The following is a 26,890-nucleotide window of genomic DNA, read 5'->3' as shown; positions in this document are numbered from 1 at the left end:
TATACCACTGAACACAGCAACTAGCATTACCTGGCTGAGCTCTGGTGCATCAAAATAATGAAATGCAGGATTGATGGCATTTAGCACTGTACAAGGGCATTAGCCTTCATGTTTTTCAATAAAACTAGAACTTCTAAGAAGAAGGGACTCTTGGACAAAAAAGTTTTCCTAACCTGGTTAAACAGTCATCACTTGGTTTTAGATTAAATCCAAGCAAGGGTTGAAAAGAATTCACAAGAGATTATCTCGCACTTTATCCTTACAAAAAAGCAGGGAAAGAAAAGCCTTCAGAGGTGAGGAGGAGAGGACAACTGACTGAAGAGGGTCATACAACAAGTCACTAAGGGAGTCAAGAACAGACTCCAGGTCCCTCTGACCTCCTATGCCCCAACTTCAGTTGCCTTCCCATGCTGGGATCACACCAGGCTCCTCACTGCCTGTACTCTGTGTTTGACAAAGGAAACAACCATGATCCCTGGGTGAGACCAGCTCAAGTTCTCTAACACACATTTCTATTCCCAGACTCCTTCAGCAAAGCACATTAAAGAGAATGAGGTATTTCAGACCCGCCACATTTCCTATGCTGCCATCCAGAACAAAAATGAAGCCTGAGGTCACCACAACCTGCGACTCTTCCTCCAAAACCACTGAAAAACTCCTTTCAAGTTTGGCCCAGAGAATCCCACCATTCACCCTGCTGACAGAGTACTAAATAACTCTTGCAGCCCAAAATTTGCACACCCAGAGAGGGCTTCAGAGAGTATTGCTTTGTTCATTTTTAATCTACTTTCAGCTTGTATGTTCCCTGTTCTAGGCACACGAGGAGGAGCCGTGGCTCTGAACTGTCCTTGTCTTGCTGGGAAACCACGATGACATGGCAGAGGGATGGTGCAGAGCATTCACACCTCACCGTGTCAGGTGTGAACAAGGCAGACTCGGCACCTTATTTACAATGCACACGAGTATTTTTACTTTGCTCGCCATAATTATAGCCCTGCCTCAGGAAGAACATGCACAAGGGTGGTGCTTCGCTGGCTGTGCATTGTACAGGAGGGCAGAGCCACCCCAGGTGGTTTGCCAGCAATCCAGCAGCAAAAACACAGAGCAAACTGCTGCCTGCACCTTCCTGGGTGAGCTCTCCAAGCTGGTCAGGTCACTGTGCCCGTGGTGGCCAGCCCACCACCACTACAGCCTGGATTGAAACTGGAATCAGGTTGCTGCCTTCTCCCCGTGGGTTAGTCAGGTCTTTCAACCTCCTCTGAGCAGCTGAGAGAGCTCCCACCCTCCTGCTGCAGTCACAGCCCACAAGGGCAACCACAGCAGCTTTTAATTGGAACAACTTTCTGGTGTTTGCACTATAATAAAATGCTCAGCTCAGTAATTGGCAAATGGAAAGATTTACATGTTACAAACCAGTCATTATAAAGTATCTCCAGCAACATGCGATTCTATCTCCAGAAAAGACTGCAAGGCTTTTATATAGTTATATATTTATACAGCACTTTATAAATGAACTCCCAAGCAAAGGCTGCAAACATACAGGTGAGAGTGATGGACCCAATGCTGTGTCCCACAGAAAGGTGGGTGCACCAAGGGGCACCAAAAAGGCTCTAAAGGAACAAGGATTTGTCACAGAAGGAGAGACACTCCTGGGATGTTTTGATTTCTCTAGTACCAATTGCCAAAGTACCTCTCACTACTTGAAAAAGAGAATTCAAGCTCTCTGTGATGACAATATCCCACCTAACACACACTCTGTGCTGGCTCAGGTTGTGTTTTGGTCTGGTACTTGCAGCACTTCTTTGGCACAGGCAGTGCTCCCCACACCTACAGGGCTGCCCAACAAGTAAAACAAGTGACAATAATATCCAAGTGCTTATTGTAAACAAACAGCACTGCAAACACCAGCCCAATTTACACCACTTACTTTCCTTCCTAAGGCCAAGAGGGAACTTTGAGTTGGTATCTCAAACCACAGAAGGATAGAGGGAGAATTCCCTGGAAGACCCTGCTGGTCCCAGAAGAGGGGGACAGGGGTGAGGAAACACCACGTGCTCGCTTGTGTCTCACAATGTGCTTGTCAGGTGCTGGTCCCTAATTAGACCATCCTGCACATGGGGAGATGCCATGAGTAGGGATTTGGAAGGATGCAGGGAAGCAGCTTAACTGGGCTGTCAGTGTAGGGCAGGAAAGGCTCTTGAGAGGGGAAGGCACATGGGGCTAATGCTTACAAAGGGAAAAGGTCTCCTCGCTGACTTCCAGTATTTCCTGACACCAGGAACAGAAGTAAATTGACTTATGTTTTAAGGACAGCAGGAGAGCTGGACAGCTGCCCAACAGTCCATGCCATCATCAGAAAATCTAGTGAATCAAGATGAGAAAACAAGCTAAAATGACTCCTGTAGGACGAACAGCAGTGCCAAAGAGCAATCCAGCCTCATGCAAAGCCACCCCACACCTCCTGCAGGCCGTCACATGCACTGAGCAGCTGAAATGGGTCTCAACACTTCAAGGTCCTGCTTCAGACTCCAGAGGGGATTATCCTGTCTCCCTGCAGGACAGTGGAATAACATCAACATCTCCATGGAAAGGAACTGAGCAGTAGCTTAAATAAGTATTTCCTAAAGCAAAGCCCCTGATGTGACACAGGGCATGAAACATTCCACATAAAAAACCCACAAAAAATAGGAGAAAATTAATGCAATGATTGAACAGGGGGAGTTCAGGCTGGTTTTATTTGACTGTACATAGGATCTCCAGTGACTGTAAGACATGATGCACAGATTCTTCCTTCCAGAAGTCAAAATAGATCCTGGAGTAAGAAACACCCACTTAGGCAGCTGCTAGGCATTTTCACAAGGCTAAGAACTTCTTTCATTCAGCAAGTGGTGCAGGGAAGGACAGATAATTCTAGGTGAAGCAAGAAGACAGAGATGGGAAGCCCATGTGGTGCAGTCTGAGATAAACAGATCTTTACTGATCCAGAAAAAAGACAACTTGAGGAATGTGATCCCAAGGGGAGAACACTCAATCATCATTCAGTACTTTCAAAAATCCATTCTCTTGGCAAGACAGCACCACAGCCCAGTTTTCAATGTGGATTTCAAGAGCTCACTGCAAGAGGTTCTTAGGACAGAAATCTTCAGAGCCAGGAATTAAGCCAGTGGGAAAACAACTGCTAGATCTGCCTCAGCAGAAATCCTGAAGAGATGAACTGGCAAAGAGAGCCAGGTTGAGGGGGTTGCTCTGTTTGTAAGTTAGCAATCCATCCACAAAGAGGATGGCTTAATTCAGGTCTTCCTCCCTCCCAAGATGAGGAGGCTCTGAACTGCAAACCTCACGGCATATGATGTGGTTACACTGGCTCCTGTCAGCAAGATCATCGAAGAAGGGATATTTGGAGCAGCCAGAGCCATTGCCTCTGGGCTTCCCATGCACAAGAGAATCTCCAGTGTCTGCAGGGAGAGGCCAACATAACATCCTTGGGGTCCACATTCAGCAACGCCAAGACTGGAAACTTCCAGACTGCACAGATCTGAGCGGGACTGACATGAACATCCTACTGGGCAGGTCACAAAATACAGTGAGAGTATGAGCTCCCTGGCCCCCAGCCCGAGCTCAGGGAGGCCTGGGCAGCCCATGCATGCCCCCATGTGAGGCTGGCCTGGACAGTTGCCCCTCCTGCATTATGTGGACAAATCCGAACTGGCAGGGTGAATGTGTGCCAATTCAGGGGCAGCGTCATGTGGCCACAGTGTTTTTCATCACATATGAAACACCCTAAAATTGGATTTACCATCTCATGGAACCATGGCCTTTTCCCTCAGGTCTTAAGTAGATCTTATTAAGGGGGAAAAAAAGGGTTTCTTTATGGGGGGGAGGAGGAGGTAGGGAAAAGGAAGGAGGAAAAGAGAGGGGTGTTAACATTGGGAAGCCATGTAACAAGGCAGGCTCTTTCCACAGCAATGGTTGTTCTGGTTTCCCTATTTTAGATGGGGGGAAGGGATAGTTGAAGAGCTATTTGCAATCTAACTTCAAAGGCTTTAGTCGGCTGGGAAGCTAAGTCATGCATAAAAGGATGGTAGAGTGGCAAGAAAATACCCCCTACAGATAAATTAGTCAGGGAATGTTCTCTACTTCTCCCAAAGACTTTCATACAGCCAGACTAGCTTTACCCAGGTAAAGCCCTTTTCAGGCACCAGGGTCAGTGATGCAGAGTTCTGGGAACTAACCAGCCAAATCCAACAGAGGAACTGAACAGTCTCTCTGAAAAACAGAAAGGCACTGGTCCACATGCAGTGCGCTCCTCTGTAATTTTCTGTCACCTCAGCTGTTACTTCATTTTAAGGTCTGTCCACACACAAAAGATGCAGAACTCACGGCAGCATCCCCTTCACTAAAGCTGCAAAGAAAAGCAAGGAATTCAGAAGAAATCACACTGTACATAGAGAACTCATTTCCCAAATGATTCTGTAACACTGTCGTGCTCTTCACACTGGTGTGCAGAAATGCACCCACATTTCTAAAGGTATTTTACAATCAAAGATAAAGGGAACTGGCAACATTGGATCAGAGTCCATCTCTAAGTAAAAAAAAACCCACTCTGCAATAACTGCATGTGCAGAGTACACAGATCCCTCACACTTCAGTGCCAGGCAGGAGCTCGCTCACATGCCAGCCCCTGACCTCACCCTCATACTTAAACCTTAGGTCAAATGGAGCCATGAATTCAGATCTTGCTACCAAGAGGGTGATAAGAAAGGAGATAAGCATGGAAAACAGTCTAGCTCCCCAGCTGATAGCAGCCTGTTGAAGAATAGGTTGTACACATGCTGTATTTAAACAGTTCTAATCAGCACAACTAGGCCAGCTTGATACTCTTCCCCTTTTACACAGTACTACTGACTGTACCCTTGAGTATGTGAAATCATGTGGCTATCACAGTTATGGCAGCATTATCACTGTGCTGCTCAGTGCTCTCTGCATTTCAGTGTTAGTACCAACAGTGGTTTCAATTGCAAGACCTGGATGTCCCCAGTACAACCTGTGCAATGTTGAGTCTCCTCAGAAGAGAGGGCAGAAATTCAAGAATTTTGGGTCTTGAAGGAGAATGGGAAAAAGAAAAGAATTTTTGTTAGATCATTCATCAGCTTCATCCTTTAAGGCTCTCCTGCTCACTCCCATCTGCCCTCCACACCACTCTCCTTCCAGCAGCTCTGTTCTCGCCCAGCACCAGCTATTTGAAAAGAAATATGCTTGAAAGAGGAAACACACTGTTAATAAGGTCTTTAGGACCTTGTTATCATCCCAACTGAAGTCATGGTGGCTGCATGGTATGGTTTCAAATAAGGAAACCTGTGGCTTTCTGTTCTGGAGACAGCCACTACCATCACCCCAGACAGGACAATAGGACATCTGCAGCATTTCTGAATTCCCAGAAAAATTGCTGCAGAGAAGATGTTTCAGCCAGCCCACACGATCTTGACTGACAAAAAGCATTTGCCCACTTTGGACAAAGCCCCCACTGGAGGTGGCACAAACACTCTGGGTGTGCTGGACACAGCTGTGGAGCAGCCCCAGGGAATGGGAGGCTCAGGAGACACAAACCCTCCCTGGCTGTGGCCAGGCTGTGAGTCCTTCACAGCAGTGACCACAAGCCATGAGTGACACCCTAATGAGCTTAGCAGCTCCTCATTTTCTGAGCATTACAACACAAACCTAACAAGTCCTTCCCAGCAAAGAAGTAGATGCATTAAAACCCAGCTAGACCGCAGGAGATGCTTCACTCTGAGGAGCCTATTTCCAGCAGCTGAGTAGATGTTCTTCCTCAAAAGTAAGGGTGAAGCCACCAAGAAACAGTTCCCCTTTGGTAACATTTCTCTTCTCTCTGGAGGCAGCTTGAATTTTTCACTGCTTTATTTCCTGCTTAGATTTTTCTTCTCTTGCTGTACTCAGATTTAACTAAGTGGATGCAGTTAGAGAGGACAGAATCAGGCTCATCAATGGAGGAATGTAACATATTAATATGAGAAATATTAACATATTACAATAAACATATTTTTCTAAGACAAAGAGCAAGAAATACCTTCAAGCTGTCTTTTTTCAAAACCTGTTCAATGAGGGAAATGCAACTTTTTCCCCCTACCACTCCCTTTGGGTGATAAAAACATAACCCCAGCCAACTGCTGTCTAGTCAATCCCTTAACAAAAATAAACCCTGTCCAGGACATAACATTTCTCATGGCCTTCAAGAAGACACCAAACTTTTACTATCAAACTATCCCCACTGTATGCAAAATAAATTGTAAAACCACAAGTGTTTTAAAGCACCAGAGTGGAAACACCCCCAGCTGGGCTGCATTCCCACTGCCATTTGTGCAGGCATAAAATATGCAAAAAAGAGAGGAGAGGTAAAGTGTGCTGATTTCCCCACCTGTCCCCCTAATTAGCAAGCAGGAGGTTTAAACAAACACATGAAAACACTTTTCACCTAGAACAAAATTCAGCTGTGCACTGCACTGTCACAGGATACTGCACAGGCCCAGGAGTGCAGATGGGTTGAATAATGGATTAGATGTTTGTGGAAGACAGGTCCAGCAGAAGCTACTGAGCTGAGCATTGCTAATCTGCTGGTCAGGAGGGACCCCAGGGGAGCTGCTGAGAGGCTGCTGCATGGCACCCACTGCAGACCCAAAGGAAATAACCCCCAGCAACACAGACAGCCAAGGAAAGGTAAAGATGTGCCTTTTCCTTGCTCACTCATGAGTTAGTCTGAATTCTCTCCTGCTCTCTCTTGCAGCAGAGCTGTAACCAAGCTCTCCCACGGGTGACTGCTCAAGTGGAAGGGCAGCATGTCCACAGCAGAGCCCTTCAGCAGCAGCCAGCATCAGGTGATCCATGTTCTGCTCCTCACACCCACCACTCCAGCTCTCAGGCTCCTCTAGGCTTCCCCATGTTGGTGACACTTTAGTCACTTCTTTCCTACCTGCTTTAAAGAGCTTTGCTAAAATGCTCGAGGTGAGTGAAGAACTACAGAAGTTCACAGCAGCACAGCATCACTACAGCCCATTCTTGAGCAGACACAGCTAAACCCCTCTCAGTCACACAGCTCTTTATTCATATTTTTAAAGCAGCATTCCTATTAGACTGGTTCATTAGTTTGAAGTTATATATGAAGTCTTAAAAAGGCAGGTTACTTATTCAAAGAGTTATGTGAAACAGTTGTGAGAAAGGCACAAAACCAGGCAAACACAGCTCTGTGCTCACGAATTCCATGCCCTGTTCACTGATCCAGGTGGCCAGCTGGAAGGCACGGGCATCTTTTTATTTTTTAAGCAGTTCTGCAGGAACAGCTGCTGTGCTGGTTTGCAGCTCATCGTTTACTACTTAGCACCGTTTGGCCCCAGCACCTTTTGAAGCACCAGAGCTGCACAGTGGTCATTTTATCACTGACCATCATTAATACATCTCACTGGATGTGACACTAAAGTTGTGCCTCACTAATACAATTGCACTGTGCAATGCTCTTTATACCAGAGCTCAGTGAAAATAGTAAAAACATTGCAAAAACTGACTTTTCTCTGACTGCAGCACATGTGCCCCAGCAACAACCCAAGACAAAGTCATGCAACAAGACTTCTTCGAGCTGAAACCTGAACATCCAACCTCTGAAGGTTCACAGCTGATTACTGGTGTCTTGCAGCCAGGCTGGGTGCCCCCAGCATGATGCCAGCTCCCAGGGAATTTAAAACAACTCCAGCATCAGGAGAGCATCCTCCATCAGGGCTCTGCTGGGGCCAGGCTGCCCCTTGCCACCAAACCCTCAACACCTGCCTGCTTCTCACTGACCTGGAACACACCTCATCTTTGCAAACCCATCTGCTGTTACCCCTTTTCCAAGGTAATTTAGGAGATACATCCCACCTAACACTGTATTAACAAGCAAATAAATTTGTTGAGATTCCCTTGTCAAAATTCATCCCTTCACACACGTCTCCATGGCATACATTCCACTGGTAGATTGCCCTTTATGTATTATTGCAATTTGAATAATTTCATGCAGTATGAAGGACTTTCATATTTTCCAAGTATTTCTTTTTCCTGACAATAGCAAAATGCTTGTAGCACCATGATAACAGTTGCTCACATTTATCTGCATCCTTCAAAGACAATATTTCAATTATCTGCACTGGAAACTCCCAGCCACATCTGCCGACCAAAATGCCACGTTTGGCAACTGCTTAGCAACAAGGACTGGATTGGGAAACAGTCCCCAGAGCCACGTGCCAACATCACACCAGCTCCTGCTTCCACCAAACAACACTGCTATCACCTCAAATAAGTGTATTTTGTTCTGTCTGGGATACACAAGGCACCAGAAATAACAAGTTCCTTTGGGAAAAGGGATATCTGGAAAAAAGCTGCCTGCTTCAGCAATCCTTCCCCAGGCTCCACAGGGAATGTCTCCCTGGTGTGTGTAACACATGTTGATCCTGCAACACAGGAGGAGGACAGGCCACTTGGACATAAGCATAAAACTGTATCTGCTCACTGCCAAGCACAGCTCTTGTGGAAAAAATCTGGATGCAAGAGTGCAACTCCCACCCCACACCACCCACAAAAGCAGCAGACATCAGATTCCTTGATCAGGACAGCAAAAAGGCCCAGGAAAAATAAAACCCCTTCCATCCTTGATGTCACCCACCCTGCACCATCATCAACCCTCTTCTTCCTGAGGCTCTGTGCCATTGCACCCAGTGGCACAGGGAATCTGAGCAGTGGCGAGCCTGAGGACATCCCACCTTGAATGCTTGAAGGTACAGGCAAGGAGGTGAGACAGGAAGGACTCAACCTTGGCAAATCCATCTTTGTTTCTCCTCTTCCTCCCCTCCTCACCATTCTCAGAGCCTTTTTCCCAACCATCTCCCTGTCTTACTGCCTGATACAGAGAGAAAGAGAGATTGGGCAAAACACAGTCGAGCTGGTCAAAGGTGTGTGGTAACTGCACTTCGCACACTGTTATCAACTCCACAGAAATACACTGTCCAAACACAGCCGTTGGGAGCAGCCAGCAGCTCCAAACACCGCTAAAAAGTGCTGAAGTTGAGGGAAAGCTGGAAGGTGAGCTTCAGCTGTCTGCCCCTTTTGCAGGCAAGCCTGCCAAGCACAGACACTGCTGCCAGCTCCGTGTCCAGGCGGTTTCGGTTCTGGTGCAGGCGATGCCCTCTGTGCTCAGAGCCACTGCCGGAGCCCAAGCCACCAACAACTTCCTCTACTCAAACTGCTCCTAGAGCAATACCCTTGCAGCAGCCAGAGGAGCAAACCTATTCCACCTATTCCAGACTGGAGAGAAACCTCAATTTGCTGCCTTGCTATTTGCACTTTGTGAGGCCTGTCTGCACTGCTGAAAATGCGTGAAAGCAGACGCTGACCTTATTTTAGCACTATGCAAATAAAAAAACATTTTAAACTTCATTTTTTTTTAACTTTACTATTTTCTTTCTTCTTTGTTTTTTTTTTTTTATGCTTTGTTTTTAGGAGCAAAAAATGTGAGCAATCTTTTTGTCATGATGAATGGGCATTTCCAAAAGCAAGCACTGCACTTTCATAATAAATCCTGAGACAGCAATAACATGTCTGGGTCAAAGGAGCCCTCGTGGGCAGGTACGTGATGCACAGAATTAACGATCTCACAAGTTTCATTTTGAGTTCTGCCCCGTCTTCCCTCGGTACAAACAAGTACCCCAAACTGAAAATTAAAATTAACAAAAAGGGGATAGCAAAGTCTTGGGCCTCAAAATTGATGCAGTATGGAAAAAACATTTTTCTGATGAACTGTATCTATTTAGAGGACTCCAGAAAAGGCACCAGCCAGCAGAAATTTGAATAAGAGCTCGTCTGCTCAGTGCTCTGTGTCAGACACAGACACATATAGAACACAGCGGCTGCTCCAGCATCTTCACAACCAGACCCAGAAATTAGTGCTGTTCTGGCGGCTGCCAGCACAATATGTTAACAGCAATTATTTTCTCAATATTTCTACTGATTACCTAACACACTGGCACGTTTTCTCAGTGTCACTGCATGTTGCAACACACGCCGCCATCCAGTAACTTGTCTGCATTCCCTTGGTCACTTTTCACAGCCATCAGATGCGAAACGCAACTGGAATGATAATGGGTTGGAGAAACTGTGAGGAAAATGTGTCACTTCAATGTGAGGCTTCACAGCCTGCATTTATGACATCTGAACATTCAATATCGTCACTGCTAAATCCTGAGTGTTGTAAAGAATAGGAAGAACTCTGCCAGCAGCAAAAGGAAGATGGACAATGGCTCTCTAACTGTGGATGGTCTGCAGAGCTCAGAATTTGCAGGTATTGTGCCACCATAAGTTATGTGCTACGGTTAAAAACCATAATTTGGATCTAACTTTGCAGTGCAGGGGCATCTACAGATTACACAAACACAAAATAAGCAATGCTCTACCTATTAATAAGCAGTTCAAGTATACACAGCCAGTCCACCAGGAACTGAAAATTTACACAAAGTCACTGATGGAGAAACAGAACAAACTGAGCTAGCGGTGAGAGTATTGTCAGCAACAGTGATTTATAAAAAGGAATGGCAACGTCAATTCTATCAGGTATGCAAAATGAAAAAGCCTCAAAGCCTTGGCCTGGTGTGAGAGCAAAAGAAGCGCTCAGCCTCCCAACCACAGCCTGCTTTCTATTTTTCAGTTACACTCCAGAGCATTTCACCATTTCCAGCTCTGTTATCAACCAGAGACATGTTCCCTCACTCTACTGGAGTTGTTTGGTATCCAAAAAAACCAAACCACAAACAGTCAAATATTTTTCCATTCAGGTTTCCTTCCCCCTAGAAGCATACATGCATGAGGGTTGTATCATCAGGAATGCCAGGTGAATCCTATGCAATACTGCTCTGAAAAAATGACTGTAAAAACTGACACTGGGCTTGCTACCTCTTGCTGCTTCCTCTATTGAACATTTGCCTGGTCAAGCATTCTGCTCTGCTAACCACTCTGCCAGCATTCCAAGAATCAAATCAGAGCCAAATACAAAAAGTCAAAAGTGAAATACAACTTAGCAAAAATGAACAGACTCCTCTGCCTCATATAAATTTTTGTAGGAGCAGCAGGTTGTCATGTGGTAAATGAATCAGTGTACAAGAAAGCAGTCCCTGCCTGTGGTCTTCCAGCATTAATTCTGAAAAAAAGGGTAAAATAACAACCTGCACTTCCACTGCTCCAGGAGCCTGGACATCCTTGCCTTGGTCAGGTTATTTAGGAACTGACCCTCAGCATCCTCAGGAGGATGCAGGGCTGCAGTCCTGCCCCAGCCTGCTCCCTCCTCAGGACTCAGTGGCTGAACAGATCACTGAGCTCTCAAAGGGGCCGGTGTAGTGTCACATTTAAATCACCTCTTGAGGGATTTGTGTGCTGCCTTTCTCTTCTGAACAAGCTTAAACTCCACAAGATCCCCTGAAGTCTCTGTGGCTTCTTGCTGCTGCTGTGCGTGGGTCAGGGAGGGCAGAACTGAACCCACAGCTTAAGCAGTTCACTCTCATTTTAATTTCACAGGTTTAGCATGGCTGGTGTAATTCACATGTAAAACCACAGCAGTCATCCAAATCTCTGCTGCCTGGGCATTGGCTGGCTGCATTTCTGGAAATTCATGGTCATAACATGATACCTATTTTTTGAGTTTCCATTAGGAACCGGTTCTGTCAGGCGTGATCGCATTTGCAAGAGCTCAGGAGGCAGGAAAATTTGAAAAAGTGTTTATGAGACTGGGTATAAATCACAGCTCTCAGGTTTTTCTCCCTTCTTCAATTAAAAAACTACATTCAGAGGAACCATTTCCTCCATCTACTCTCCTCATCTCCCTCCAGAAATGATGAATCCCACTCCAGCTGTAAACTGGATCCCAGGTGTACCCATATATATTATATATACTAACAGCTACTCATGGGCATAAGGGCTCTTTCACAGTTACTGTGGAAACAAAGGTATCAAATTTCCTGCCTCTTAAGGATCTACCTTCTCAACCTTAATGTGCATTTACCTTGAATAAATCACTTCTGAGCTCTTCAGCCCAGAAACATCCCTCAGTAGAGTGAGATTGGGTTCACCTTTAGGAGGCTCCATGTTAACTCAACACCAACGTCCCTGGGGCTGCCTCCAACCCACACAATCCATGGGTGGGAGCAGGGTACAGGAGAACATCCTCCTGCAGGCACAGATGGACTTGCTCCTGCTCAGCTCAGCTGGGGCAACCACTGCAGGTCCTGCTAGCACCAAAACCCTCATCAGCTCCTCTCACTGCCTGGACAACCTGGGCTCTGCTTTGTCTCACCAGAGTTTGAAGACCTCAAGGCTGAATTTGGCTCTGCAGGAATGGGCAATCATTTACCAGCTACTGAAACAATGCCCAGTCTGGATGGGGATGCAGCAGCATGGAGCCACACAAGACATGAGGCAGTGTCTTGAGGGGAATGTCATCACATGCTGCTAAGGCTCCAGAGGGACAATATGACACTTCAACAAAATTTTCTTCCACTTCTGGTCGTGACCACATAAGAACCCAAAGAACTTCAATAAAAAGGGCAAATTCAGCCCAGATGTAACCTCAGGGACTTCAGCAGAGCTTGTTGCAGGGCTGAGCTTGACCCACCTCGTCTGTGTGTAAGCACAGCTGGGAAATTCTCCCTGGACAGCTGTGAGAGGACCCACTGCATCCACACAGCTTGTCCCAGGGATGCTGATGCTGTCCTGCAAGAGGCACCTCAGCACCCAGCACAGCATTAAAAACATTCACAACAGCCAGGTCAGACAGCTGGTGACAGCAGTGGCTTTCAGAGTCTTTAGGGCTGTTGAGCACTGTGTAACTTCCAGTGCACTCCCCAGTCCATTTGCTAAAATTCCCAGCAAACAGCAGGAGAACTGCTCTCACCTCAGTCATGCTTCAGGATCTTTATTTTTATGATGATCTTTGGCATTTTTAAGGCACCCCTCCCACCTCAATAACTCAGTGCTTAGCCAAACTACCAGGACAGGAGACTGCTGATCCCTCAATTAAAATGTGCTTTTGTATTTATAAATCTGGAAAAATACCATTGTCAACCATACAGTCTTCCTATTACACACTGACTATACACACAAACTGATACATTCATAAGCTGAAACATGAAAGGCATCACCAATATACAACAAAGTGACTCTCTGCAATCCTGTCACCCTCCCCAGCACAAAGGCAGGGCCTCTTCCTGTCACAAGCCAAGCCAAAACAAGACCTGGCTCAGATGGGATGTCAAAACGTCAAACTGTACGTACTTAACCTTTGCACTTCCAAAACAGCAAAGATCCTGTGAAAAAAAATTATTACAATTCTTTCCTTTTTATCTTCTCAAGCACTTAGGAAGGAAAGTTTGTACATTGCTCCCTCAAAAATTTCCCTCATATAACAATGCAGCTCAGCTTTTTTTTCTTCTGTTTTTTATTTGCCATGTTCTAGTTTCTTGAAAAAGCCCTCTCTGCCCTGCCTTCCTGTCTGGCAGGTTGTGCTGTTTGGAAAGGATCCTTTTCTTCCCCTTACCTTGTACTGCCCACATCCCACTGTTCCACCCCCCAGCCTGGTCCCTTGGCTAAGCTTAGCTGGACTTTCTCTGCAGACCCTAATCACTGCTCTGAGATTAGCCGGGTTAGGTGTTGCAGACAGATGCAGAGCCCTTCCTCTCCCACACCCCAAATCCCTGCCAAACTCTGGCTTAGGAGTATCACACCGGATCTTGAAATCAAACTCCAGGATCTTGCATGATAAATCAGAGCATTTGCTGGGCTTGGCTGTACCTCCTTTACTTATGGCAACTGTGGGGGTTTAATCTGCCTGAGGATTTGACAGCACTTCACCTATAGAACAGATGTTACTGTATCAGCAATCATTGACAAAAAATCGTGCTTGTTTTGATGGGAAACAGGAGGAGGTCCTTCAAAAGCACTAATCACCTCAGGAAAAACTTCCTTGTGACTTTGCTGGCGTCCTCATGAATCCTGCAATTTTCCCAGCTAGAACATCCACCCAAAGAGAGCTGGCCTGGGGCTGTTTGACCCTTGAAGAGCCAAATATTAAGTAAATAAGTTCAAACTCTCTGCCCTTTATTGCTTCCTTATGATACTTAATGAGCCTTCCCTACACTAAGATATCAATCCTCCTCTGCTCCCCAAGCCACACAGTCACTAGAAATATTAGTGTCTGCCTTCCCTCTGTTTTGCTGGAGGATTCTCTGAAGGACTGGAGTTGAATAGTAGTATCACAATAGGCTGAAGCTGGAGGTTCAGTTTTCCAGCCCTTACACAGACTCAATGCCCCTCTCTAACTCAGTTGGAAGGCTGCAGCTCAAATTTCAGCCTATGTTAAGTCACTGTTCAGCTCTGCTCCTTCAGCAAAAGAGAGAGAAGCCAGAAGAGCCTTTTTTCTAAAGCAAAAAACTGTGTGGTGAGAAGGGTGGGGAAAGGAAGCAAAAACACATGGAGATCGTTTTTTCTGCATCACAAGGAGCAATGAAAGGCACAGGCAACTTTTCAAACACGTCAGAATAGCTTAGTGTGATTTGTAACCAAGAGGAAGTTTGCATAAACAGCTACAAGAAACATCAACTTTTTTGGGGGAAGGAGACAAATAAGGCAGCAATGACCTGCATGGAGACCCTTCTGACTTCTGCAGAGGATTGAGGCACTTACATAATTTTGTAACAGAGAACCATTGACATGAACTTCTGAAACCAGCATCTCATTAAGGGGAAACAAAGACTTAACATGGGCTTCAGCATCAGCATGCTGCTGCCCCATATCACAACCTACATCACATCCCAGCCAGTCCCCCAGACCCGGTGGCAGCTACAGAAATGCTTGACCCCACACACCATGCTGGCACCTACCCATCTTCCTAAACACACTGAGAACTGGCTGCAACCCACTTGCATGAGTGCAAGGACAGCAGATACAAACCCAGAAAGGAAAGGAGATGAGGGATGTCTTCACCGGTTTTTAGTCAAACTAAGAGTGTTCCCTCTTAAGCCTGCCAGACTGAAGCTTAAGGAATCAAAACTCCGTTCCTAATTAACACATCATCAGGCCCCACCAGCCAGGGACTTGACTCCCAAGAGGGGAGCCTGAGCCAGCCTGGATGATGAATGAGAACTCCAGCAGCTGAACTGTTTCAAAGCCTAAACTGGCAACTGCAAGGACAAGCAGGTTTGGAAAGGCATACAGGAAAAAACAAAATATCCAGTACAGTTACATTTCACTATTTAGCACCCAGACCTGCACTGTGTTACTGCTGCAGAGCTTTCCCTCCAGTGAAGCATCCTGCAAAGCCCATGGCTACAGGAGCAGCTCCTTCTCTCCCGAAATGCAGCCACTTCTCCACTGAAAACCTCACAACTGCAAATCACTGGAGGGAAACTCATTCTGCCAGCTTAACCCCAATAAACTTTCACGAGTAAATTAAATTGATCTACCACACTTGGGACATTTACACAAGACCAGCCCTCTTGACTGCAGCATTCTTGCACACCAGGGACAGCAGTTTTATCTGCTTGCATGACCATTATAAACATTGAGGAGAAAGGTCTGGAATTTGCAAAGATCTCTGTTTTGACTGTTCCTTGACACAGCACAATAGGACCAACACATCCACTGCAGTGATACTCACATTTGTTGCAACAGACCTCCCAAACAGACACACCATGCAACATAATTCCTGTCTGCTGGCACCACTCCACACTGTTCAGCTCTCTCTCCCCCTTCAGTCACAAATGCCCCAGCAGAGGCAACAAGCTCTGCTCTATTATTGGAAGACTCAGTAGAGCACATCCCCCACAAGTCAACTACCTCCCCCTTCCAAATACTCCCTCCCTCCCGAGCAAAGTGAGTATTAAAACCCAGCAACTGTCTCCCGTTGGAACCAGATGGCAGGAATAGCTGGAGAGCTTTCAAACACCCTATACACTCAATACTTCAGTGCAACATGAAAGTCCCGTTAAGCAAGTGTGTGCCTGCATACACACCCCTGCTCAGGGACCACAGCAATGGCAGAAAGCGCTCCATTAACTCCTCTAGTGCCTTAAGTGTCTGTCAGCACTCAGGACCTTCACACAACCTGAGCACTGGCCAAACTTTGGTGGCTTGTGCAGTCCTTGAGCTCTCCTGAAGCTATAAATTGCAGCAGGCTGGTATTATAAATAAGGAAAGCTGGAGACTGCAAATTGATTAACACCATTACTTTGTGTCACATCTAACTCATTTCCAGCTGGCTCGAGTAAAAGGAAAAGCCACCAGAAACCCCACACTCTGACGACACAAAGACAAGTGCAATTCCCTACCCTGTCCAGCTCTGGGGATACGTGCAAAGCTTCATAACTCAGTTCCAGCTCACTTACCTCATCCATTTTTTCTGATGTTGGAGTCTGGTCACCAGGTACCATTTCTTTAGCCTCCAGGGTCTCAATTTTGGAGGTCCTGCTCAGCTGATCAATGGGAGTCATGCTGGCCTCCGATGTCCCCCGGGAATTCTGACTCAGAGAAGCTGTCCCAGGGATGGGCTCGTCATCATCAGAGTCAGGTAAGGGTGTGGGGCTGATGTCCTCCAAGCCTGTGCTGGAAGGGCGTGAGGAAGGCGTCTGACCCCTGAAACCGGGCTGAGAGTTCGAACCGTATGTTGGGATGGGGGAGAGCTGGGAAGAAGAGGAGGAAATAGGGCTACCTTCCATTCGGATCTCATTATCTGAGTCATGCTCGTTAAGAAAAGGTAATTTTGTTCTCTGCTCTTTTAAGAGCATCTCAATCCTTGAGTCTAAACTGTTATGCTGCATCTCAGACTCCATGGTGGGGGTGCCAGGGGTCTCACTCCTCTCTGGAGTCTGAGAGAAGGATGCTGTGCTCGGTTCAGGAACAGAGTTTGAGTCGGGCAAAGGCGGAGGCTCCTCTGGTTTCTCCTTCACTGGGACAAAATCGATGCTCGGGGCAGCGCTGCTTTCCACAACCATCTCGGTGGGAGGCGGCGCAGGTCTCCGGTACTCTGTCTCCCTGGAAGTTTGGGGAAATGGCTGCTCATCAGATTGGGGAAAAACAGCTGGTGCTTGGTAGGGGGAGAAGGCAGATTTATAGCTCGAAGAACTAGAGTGGCTCAGGGGAGGAGTGTGAGAGAACTGAACTGGCTCCTGCTGATGGGATTTGAATGTGCTAAACTGATGCTCTGTGCCTCGGAACACCCCCGCCGAATTGTGCAGGTAGTGGTGTCCCGGGCGACGGTTGTACGCATCCGTAAATTTCGTCTCGTGCCTCCTGGGTTTGTACCCACTGTCCTGCCCAAAATGGTACACAGGCGTTGTCTGTCGGCTGGAGTAGGTGGAATCCTGGGAGAACGGTGTCCCCAGGCGTGGGGTGTGGGGTGTTCCTTGGGACTGTGGGGTGAATTGGCTGTAGGAGTTTGGGGTGTCTTGCCGACAGCTGGAATAGGCTGTGTCGTGGGAAAAGGGCGTGCTGCTGTTTGGGGTAACGGAGGATCCTGCGGAAGAAAGGGAACTGTCCTTCAAGCGCTTCAGGGAGTCCGTCAACTGTAACAGAAAAGAGAACAGCACCTCAACAAACACTTTTATAAAGATATTTGTCTAATCTGTTTGGTTTTCAAAGGAGTTGAGTACCCAAGAGTTCGTGCTGACTTCCACGGCAAAAAAATAAATAAATAGGTTACAGCATCCCTGAAAACACAAATCATTATCCATTATTAACAGTCCCCTTTGATTTGAAAGAAAATGTCAGGCTAAGAGTAACTTGTCTGCAAGGGCAGGAAGAAGAAAGCAGATACAAGTTTCCCTCGTAAGCTGCCCCCAAGAGCATCAGGTGAACTGGAGACTTTATATACCACTTCTAGCTGGAAAAGTTCCAGTTTCTAGCAACTATGTAATGCTTGTCAAAACTGCAAACAGGGAAGAAAATAAGAAAAGTCTGAGATGTGAAATTGTCAATTTATCTTTTTTTCTTGTGAGCAAATCAATACATACAAATGAGTGAACTGCCAGCCTGCAGCCAAACCTATGCAGCAGAGCTGGCCCACCATCCTCCCTACCACTCACCTGTAACAAGGGAGAAAACTACATGCACAAAAAGTACAAAAAGTTCTCAACTGCTAGAAAAGCACCATTTTAAAGCTTTTCACAAAGACAAATGCTCAGAGTGCTCCTGATTATGGCATTTGAAGCTGAAACCCTACAAGCCTACAGAGCAGCCAAATAATTGCCCTGCAACTCACTTCACAGGCACGTTCAGGGGGTTTCTAGGAGCAGCCCTGCTCCAGCTCAGACTCTGCTGAGTCATAACAGTGCCACACTTATCATCAGCTCCAGAATCAATTTTCCATCATGCAAAGCAGGAGCTCAGTGAGAATCCTCCTGGTAGCAAGAGGATGGACTGAGCTCCAGCTGCCCAAAGCACACCAGGAGAATCAGCTGGTGAGACCTCTTAAGCACAGGTAGGCAGAGACGTGTAAAATGACCTGCTTGGAACATGCCAGCACCATCAAACTCAAGCTGAACTCTCACCTGCCTGCTATGTTCACACGTCTCACCCACTCAGTAGTGTGGACTTGCTCTCAGTTTGACCCCCTGGACACCATGACCAGTGAGACATCAGGAGAATTTCTTCCTCAACTGTCCTAAAACCCACAGAAAGGAGCAGGAAGCACGTGGCTGGCTCTTAACAACATCCACACTGCTGCACCTTTAGTGTAGATGTGCTGTGGAGTGTTTTTCAGTGGGGTTTGTGTATGGCCTGGAGGCAGGGATTGCAGAACTGTCAGATCTTTTCTGCTCTGCATGAGAGGAGGAGCAAACGTCAGGAGTAATTTACTACACTACAACAGCAAACAAGTTTGTTGGCAGATTCTAGTGTCAAAACCATGATGCAAACAGTTAAAAGTTACTCACAAAGCAATAATTCTAGTGGTAATTGGGAAAAAATCAATTCAGGACAATAATATAACACATGAACACAATATCTAGAAAAAGAATCTTAAGGATAATTACAGCAGGGGCTGCTTTGGGTGATACCATCAATTAAGCATTTTGCTCTTAACCCTGAAAAAAAAGAGTAAGAACAAATCTGCCCATTTTTATTTGAGATGTGGAAGCAGCAGAAATGAGCAGTCAGGGTCTCCTCATAGCAGAGATCCCAGCAAAATCATTGCTTGCCTCCCTCCTGCCTTTGAAAGCACCTTGCTGGGAGGTAAGGAAGAACCAACCTCTTTATGACTTTGTTAAAAAGATACCAAGGTTTTGCCTTGGTGCTGTTGGGGTGCTTTGTGGGAGGAGACTTTTTTGTTGTTTTTATTTTATTTTATTTCAGATCAATGGGATTTTCATGTTCAATGTACAGCTATTACCTGTCCTGACAATGCTTGACCACGGATTTAATGAAATCATGACATTTTAGGAAATTGTGTGAGTACAGAGAAGTAGAGAGAAGGAAAAAAAAAATCTTTACTAAATCTCTTTTAAATTTGATGACTTAAAATCAGTTCTTAAGACAGAATGAGGAGCCAAAGTACATTTAGACAAGCCAAAGAGGCTGATGACTTCACACAAACACGCTTCCCTTCCCCCTGACCTTCTCATCCCAGTGGGGTTCACAAGGAAGCAGGTAATCGTGCAAAGCCACGTAGAGAATTGTGCTCTAAATATTGAGGGACCCCTGGAAGCCCACAGGAATTTTGTCCACTGCTTTTATTAAAAGCTGATTCCAGCAACTAATTAAGATTCTGGAAAATTGATGCCACTACTGAAGCTCAGACACCTTCCACCTCTTAGCCTTTAAGCAAGGCTGAAGTCCGTGCGCGCTGAGGATTACACACCGCAGACGCCAGGCCAAATGTACCACTGTAAATCATTCCCCTGACTTCAAGGGAATAATCTCATCTCAGGGACAGATCTGATCCAGTCCTAACTGCAGGAATTTCTAATGTTAATAGGGCACGTTCTGTCAGTTCTGTAGGCATTTTTCACTCAGAAAGACAAAAAGCACTTCCCGTGCAAAGCAGGCACACATCAGCCACGTGCTCCACATTCAGAGGCACGTTTGCTATGGCAATTATGAGCAAGTTCTATTTAAATGTGAATTAATAACATCCATTGGAACCATGGCAAGACACAAAAAAAGCTAAATTAAAAATGTTAAAATGCTAACGTTCATGTTTGAGATTTTCTACAAAGTCTTTCTTTATAAAAAAGCCAAGCACACCTACCTGGAGAGCTTCATTCCCAGTTGGGGACACATCCTGTTCAGTGCCTACAGGGAGGGTCTGAGGAGTGTAAAGACCATTAACCAGCAGTTCATAGAATCTCATGCGGGTTTCACCTGCACAGATCACAATGCAAGAGTTGATTAAATGGAAATATCAAAATCCATGTGAAAATACACATTCTTGACACTCACGTGACCTTGCTACCACTCCCAGCCCACTGCATCCATGCAGGAGAGGAGCAGTTATCACCTCGGAGCTCACAGGGATCATTTTTAAATAATCTGCTGGGCAAGTGAAGTCAGACACTGCCTTCTCCAGCCAGGACAAGGAGGTTTCTAAATCCTTTTTCCTCTTCTCAGCCTCCTTGGCAGCTCTGCTCCTTTACCATGCTTTCTGGAGCGCAGCCGTTTCCCTCCTCTCCCAAATGCCAAGCAAATAGCTTGCAGATTTGAGAAGTGAAACTCTCACCCAAGGGAGAAGCCTCTGCCAACACCCAGAGCCACTTCAGAAAGCTCTCCCTACACACCTTGCTCATAGGAACTGCCTGTTACTAATTCCAACACAATGCATGGGAATGCTGAGGAAAAAACTGTTAATGCTGCCTTTCCAAAAAGACACCAATTAATCCTTTTTTTCCCCCTAGTTTAAGGAGAACTCAGTGGCATCCTTCAAAGAATAAATCCAGAGAAGCAAACTGTCCCATATATTGTTACTGAACCTCAGCCTTTACATTCCTAAAGTCTACAAAGACCCAGTTTCTTAATATTGAATTTTTCATTACTACAAAAACTTAATCCTACTTATTTTGCAGTCTGTAAGAAATCTGTCATCAGCTTCAAAGGCAACAGAATCAGCCCCTGAAACTGTCTGAATTTTGCTCTGAAAGATAAATACATAGAAAAATGGACAGACCTGGCACCTGAGCCCAGAAAATTAATTCAGGCAATATCTCCCCAAAACCAGGACTACTTTTATGAGAAAGTCCTGCAGGAACAATCCACAAACCCCCTGTGAATCACCCTGCTCAATTCAAAAACAAAACACCCCTTAGCACAATTTTGTCCTGAAAAAGACTTATTTATCTTGAACAAATGCTACAGATGAAGTTATTTGGGTATCAAATCTCATTTCACAAAGTCCTTAGCCTCATCCTCAACTATGTAAACCGTTTAAGTTCAACCAAACTCATGACAAAATAGATCTCTTCACTGCAAGAGTCTGAAGATAAGCTTGAAATATTAAAACACACCACCCACACATGACACTACAACACCACGGATATGGAAGTGTTAGGCCTAGTTTCACTTGCTCTTAAAAAAAAAAAAAAAAAAAAAGTAATTGTTACATAGTTCTTCCTGGGTCCCAAACATACTGCAGGAAAAGTTACAATTTCAAAGAGGTTTATGAATGTGCTGTTGTTCTAAGACAGATAATTACTAGTTGTGTCCAGTCTGAAGATGGATAAACTTAGCCAGAGAAGTTTCTTTAAACAACCCTGTCTCAGATGAGGAGACTGGATTTATTAGTTTCAGATTCCCAGGACAAGGCAGACAGATAAAAATGACACTTCCACTCCTAATATTTATTTTGCTACACTGTTTATTTATTTTGCTACCAACCTTTCATTGTCTTACAAAGCAGAATTCTAGAAAGAAACGGTGAAAATGATACATATATATTTTAAGTATCTCCTAACCTGCTAATGCTATTTTAAGAACACCATTTTTACTTGATTCTGACAGATTATAGCACACTGACAGTCCTGCTCTTTTAGAACGAAAGAGAAGCAACTGTGTGAAAAAAACTACATTAGGAGCATAAAGCTGGCAAACAAAACAGCAATGCAATTTGAAACTGACTTCAGCATTTTCTCCCAGGAAAGAGAAGCATAACCCCCTCCATCTCCCTGATGTGCTACAAACTTTCAGGAACAGCTGCCTGGTCAAGACTTCCAGCATAGTTTATAAACTGAGGAGAACAAGGAGGAAGGCAGTATAATCAGCTTGTTTAAAATGATTGTCATTAAGATATCCATCACTTACAAAACAGCTTTAGCTTATATTATTAAATCTGCAAATGGTTAATTTGTCTTTAAATGTGATTTTTACCTTCAAATTTAAAAGCAAGGGAAGGAGCCTGTCTGTAAAAATTATTGATACTAGAATTTCAAAGTATACACATGTAAGGTCAAGCCTAGCTCCCAACAGAAAATATTATAGTGCTACTGTAATTTTTCTTCTAACAGTGGTCAGTAATGTCAATAAACATCCTGTTCTACTCTATCACATGTGGCACACCAACTGCTGTGTTGGCTGTGTACTAAACTGTTGAAACCTCTAAATACAGAACAAAAATAACAGCATTTTCAAGAAAATGGTGTTGGCAATGTCTTTTTCCCAAGAAAGAGTGCAGCAAGCCAGTTTTAAACTAGAAATCCCACCTTTGGAATGTAGAAATACAATCAGCAACTGATCTACACCTCCTCTGTCTTAGACATTTTCTAAAATTCAGGCAGATTTTAGCAAAGCCCTTTCACTACCGTGCTTGGAGGAGAGAGAACAGACCGAATGCAATGCCTTCACACTTGCAGAAACTTTAGTGGGCTTCTGAGGGCTCGGGAGTAGGGCTGGGAGCTGGTTCCTCCAGCACAGGGAGCTGCTGTCGCTTTAAGAGCCAGTCTCACACTTACACACTCGCACACACTGACAAGTGCTGCGTGTGCATTCTGCTGTGCCAGCCCCCAGCCCGCTCTAAGTATCAATGAAATGCCAGGCACGCAGGGGACAGCACCCAGCCTCACTGCTGCCACCCAAATCCACAGATTTGGGTCCCAGGGACAACCAGGACTTGCCCAAAAATCCCAAGTTTGCAAAACGCTGGTGCCACCGGGTCCAGCAGCCCTGGCAGGTGGCTGAGAGGGACCAGCCCGGGGCAGGGAGATGAGGGACATGAGAGGGCAGCGAGCGGGGACAGGGACGGGCAGGGGACAGGCAGGATGGCAGCATTTTGCAAATTACAGGGCTGTCTCTTAGCAACAGACAACACATTTGGCTCCACGTGACTCGCCCAGGCCCCAGACACCAGACCCGCTGCCGGCTCCCTTCGTATTTTTAATCACCAGGTCCTTGCCCTCTGCAACAGCCTCTGTGGTGGGAGTGGGACGGGCAGGGGCTCTGCAAACCCCAAACACGCGAGGCCCAAATGTGCCCCCTCACCTTTTGTATCCAGCTCCACGTGGATGATGTTGCCCATGACAGAGGTGTTGTGAAGGTGCTGCACAGCCTCCCGGGCACCCTTGACAGTGGCAAAGATGACTTTGGCAATGCCCAGGTGCTTCTTGTTCTTGGGGTTGTAGAGAATTTCCACCTCTTCCACTTCGCCGTACTTCTTGCACATGTCGGCCAAAAAGTTTTCACGGATGTTGTCATTCAGCTTGGCAAAAGTGACCTGCTTGGGAGGCACTGGCCCCACGTAAAATTCATCAATCTGGAAACGGGCACAAGGTGAGGAACGATAAAGCATTTTTAATGACTGTGGGGGAGGGCCTAAGGATGACACGGGAGGGAAGGGGTTAAAGCATCCTGCAAACTTTGGGGGCGAAAAAAACAAATCTCCAAGGCTCTGGGTAAAGCTCAGAGCTGAGCAGAGGCTCTGCCGCTGCAGCCATTCATTGGAACCGGCTCCTTTCTGGGCTACAAAGATGCATTTCGAGCAGTACTGTCAGCGGAGGGCCCCCCCCACCACTGCCCCCCGCCCCAGATGCCCCAGCTCCAAAATCTTCAAGTGATCTTGTTAGACAGATGCACTGATTTCTTGTTATCTTCATAGAAGAGGATTATTGTTAAACAGTTTGCTAAATAACAATGTTAATAGAAATATGACTGTCAATTAAACGGTCCATTAAACTATTTGGAATTAAGGCTTCGCTCCCAGATAAACAAGTTTCCAGAGCTAAAGCCAAAAGTCAAGACAGTACCTTGAATTTGGGGACAGACAGCTCCAACTCCTTAGTTTTGGTCCATATTCGCCCTATTCTGGGATCCCTGACACAGTCCACAGGAGCGATCCCCGAGTTCTGGGAGAAGGAGGAGGAGGAAGAGGAGGAGAGAAAACATAGAAACAGCAATAACAAGACTCGAAATTTAAGACAAAAATAAAAGAAAAAATAAACCCCAAGGAAGCACAGGCTGTCTCAAGGGAAGGGGAAAGCGCACACACACACACGTGTCAAATTGCAATACTGCTGAGAAATACACAGATTGGAAACGTAGAAAAAAGCCGCAGGTTTGGGCTCCTGACAGTTGAATACACAGTGTCAGGTGGCTGTAACTTTGGTGGCAGTGCGTATCCCCCCCCCAGACTCCCCTCCCACACACATGTGCTACGGCGAGGATTACCACGACCCGGAGGGACCCCCAGCCCCCAAAACGCCGGTAAGACAGAGGCTGGCAGGGGGAGACACGACACAATGGGGGAAACCCGGGAGCCCCCCACTCACAGGCATGCTGAAATGTTGCCCATCGTAACGGTAGAGTTTGTGCTGTCCTTTTTTCAGAGCCGGGTCAATAATCAACTTGTAACTTCTCCAATGGTGATTTCTTTTCTCGACAGAAGTGCTGGCTTGCGTGCTGTTCTCCATTCCGTTGATCCAACCTGAACGCGGGGGGGGGGGGGGGGGGGGGTGGCGGAGAAGAGAGAAAGAGGGAAGGGGAAAAGAAAAAAAAACACACGAAAAACCATAAAGTTAAAAAAAAAATTCAACAAAGACCTCTTCGTTTCGGTGTGTTTTTTTTATTTTTTTTTTTTTTTAACGAGCCGCCCGCTCTACACACCCAGGCAGGGAGGAAATCCACCGCCAAGCGAGCCCCAAAATGGGGGAATTGCCAACCGGGTCCCCCCCTCCACCCCAACCAGACAAGAGGCAGAAAGGGAGGAGGAGAGAGGAAAAAAAAAAAAAAAAAAAGAAGGAGAAGGGAAAAAAAAAAAAGGACCCAATCTCACTTGAACTCTGCTTTTTGCCATGATCTTCAGGGTGCTTGGCTTTTTCCCCCGCCTTGGTCTCTCGGAAAGACATCGCGCTGGGCGGCCGATCGTCTCCGGGCAGCGAAAGGCGAGCTCCCGTCTCACATGGGGCCGGTTACCGGCGCGGGCTGCCCGCCAGGCTCCTGCCTCCCGTTTTCGCGAGCCACCACATATTGTGTGTGCTCGCTGCTGGCGGCGGCCGGGATCCCACAATACACCGCTGCGAGCGCCGCGAACGCCTAACCGCGCTCCGCCGCCTGCACATTCACGGCGGCCGCGCCGCGCAGCCCCCGGCCCGCGGCCGCCCGCCGCCGCCCCGCCGCCGCCGAGCGCCGCCGCATGGGCCGCCGCCGGGACGCGCGGGTTTTTTTTCCCTCCCCGCCGCGGGGTTAACGGCATGCGGGGGGGCGAGTGGAATCTGCCCGCTGCATTTACCTTAGCGCAAACTGTTTCTAAACAAGATGGACCTATAGGTGGGACAAGTTTGGTTTTTTGGTGGGGTTTTTTTTCGGCTTTTTTTTTTTTTCTCTCTTAATCTTTTTTTAGGGGAAGACTTCGGCGAGCCCGGGCGACCGCGGGGGCGGGTGGAGCGCGGACCCGCCGCGCTGCTGCGGCGGAGAGTGCGGGGGGGGGAAAGCTAAGGGGGGGGGTGGCGACACACGCAGAGGAGGGGGTGATGGAGGATGGGGGAGCAGCTTTGCTTATTAAAGGTCCGGAGCCTTCGTCAGCCAATCAGCGGGGAGGTTCCATTTTGTTTTCGGTATTAAAGGCGGGCGGCGCGGTGCCCCCGGCGCTCGGCGGGCGCGGGGCCGGGCGGAGCGCGGCGGGCGCATGGCGCGGCCGTCCCGGGGCGCGGGGCCGCGGTGGCCCCGGGAGCGGCCGCGCCATTGGCTGGGGCGGCGGCAGCGCGGCGGGCGCAGCCAATGGGAGCGCGGCTTCCATGGGGCCTGAGTTATTAGACGGCGGGGTAAAAGCACCGCGCGGCAGAAGCCAAGGAGAGGCCGCGGGACCCGCAGCCATTTTTCTGCAGTGGAGCGAAATGGCCAACTGGGCTTTTCCTTTGTTCCATAAAGGGGGATCCGCCATGTGAATCCACACCACGCGGGGTGGTGGGAGCCTCTAGCACGGTGCCAGACGACTCACTGAAGAAGGAGGATTTAAATATATATATATCTCAAACCCTTAACCAAAAAAAAAAAAAAAAAGTAATGCGGATTTTTTTTTTTTTCTCCCTTATGATTCGGGATCCATCTTTGTCTTGTGTAACTAGGTCATGGCACACCCTATGTCAGCAGTTAACAATTTCGAATGCCAACAAAAAAAGAGTAAATACATTCTTTTTATATTTTTTTCGTTGTTTTGGGGGTTTTTAAGCTTTAAGCAGCTCTGATGACTGAACAATAAATTTGAGAGACTTCTCTCCTGTATTAAACACTTGATTCCTGGCCATTTTTATTAACTCCTTTGGTGCTTAAAAGGTAATGTTTTAAATGTAGGTATAGGAATAGTGAATTCTGGCAAAAAATAAGGCAATTTTACTATTATAAGCTT

The 26,890-nt window shown here is 46.6% G+C and overlaps 1 protein-coding gene across 1 annotated transcript in view; it reads right to left on the bottom strand.

The window, feature by feature from the left end:
• The window catches only part of SETD1B (SET domain containing 1B, histone lysine methyltransferase), a 48,291-nt gene extending 22,634 nt beyond the window's left edge, over positions 1 to 25,657 (bottom strand). The window contains exons 1-6 of the mRNA XM_086855354.1: positions 25,319 to 25,657; positions 24,816 to 24,970; positions 24,294 to 24,392; positions 23,533 to 23,803; positions 20,318 to 20,430; positions 16,461 to 17,636 (exon numbers count right to left, since the gene is read on the bottom strand). Of these exons, the coding sequence (XP_086711480.1) occupies positions 16,461 to 17,636; positions 20,318 to 20,430; positions 23,533 to 23,803; positions 24,294 to 24,392; positions 24,816 to 24,970; positions 25,319 to 25,391 (1,887 nt within the window). The 5' untranslated portion in view covers positions 25,392 to 25,657. The remainder of the gene's footprint in view (positions 1 to 16,460; positions 17,637 to 20,317; positions 20,431 to 23,532; positions 23,804 to 24,293; positions 24,393 to 24,815; positions 24,971 to 25,318) is intronic.
• Positions 25,658 to 26,890: the final 1,233 nt, after the last annotated feature.

This window comes from Cyanistes caeruleus, chromosome 18 (assembly GCF_971803275.1).
Source record: "Cyanistes caeruleus chromosome 18, bCyaCae1.hap1.1, whole genome shotgun sequence".
Classification (NCBI taxonomy): Eukaryota; Metazoa; Chordata; class Aves; order Passeriformes; family Paridae; genus Cyanistes; species Cyanistes caeruleus.
This window is presented reverse-complemented; position numbering and strand designations above follow the sequence as displayed.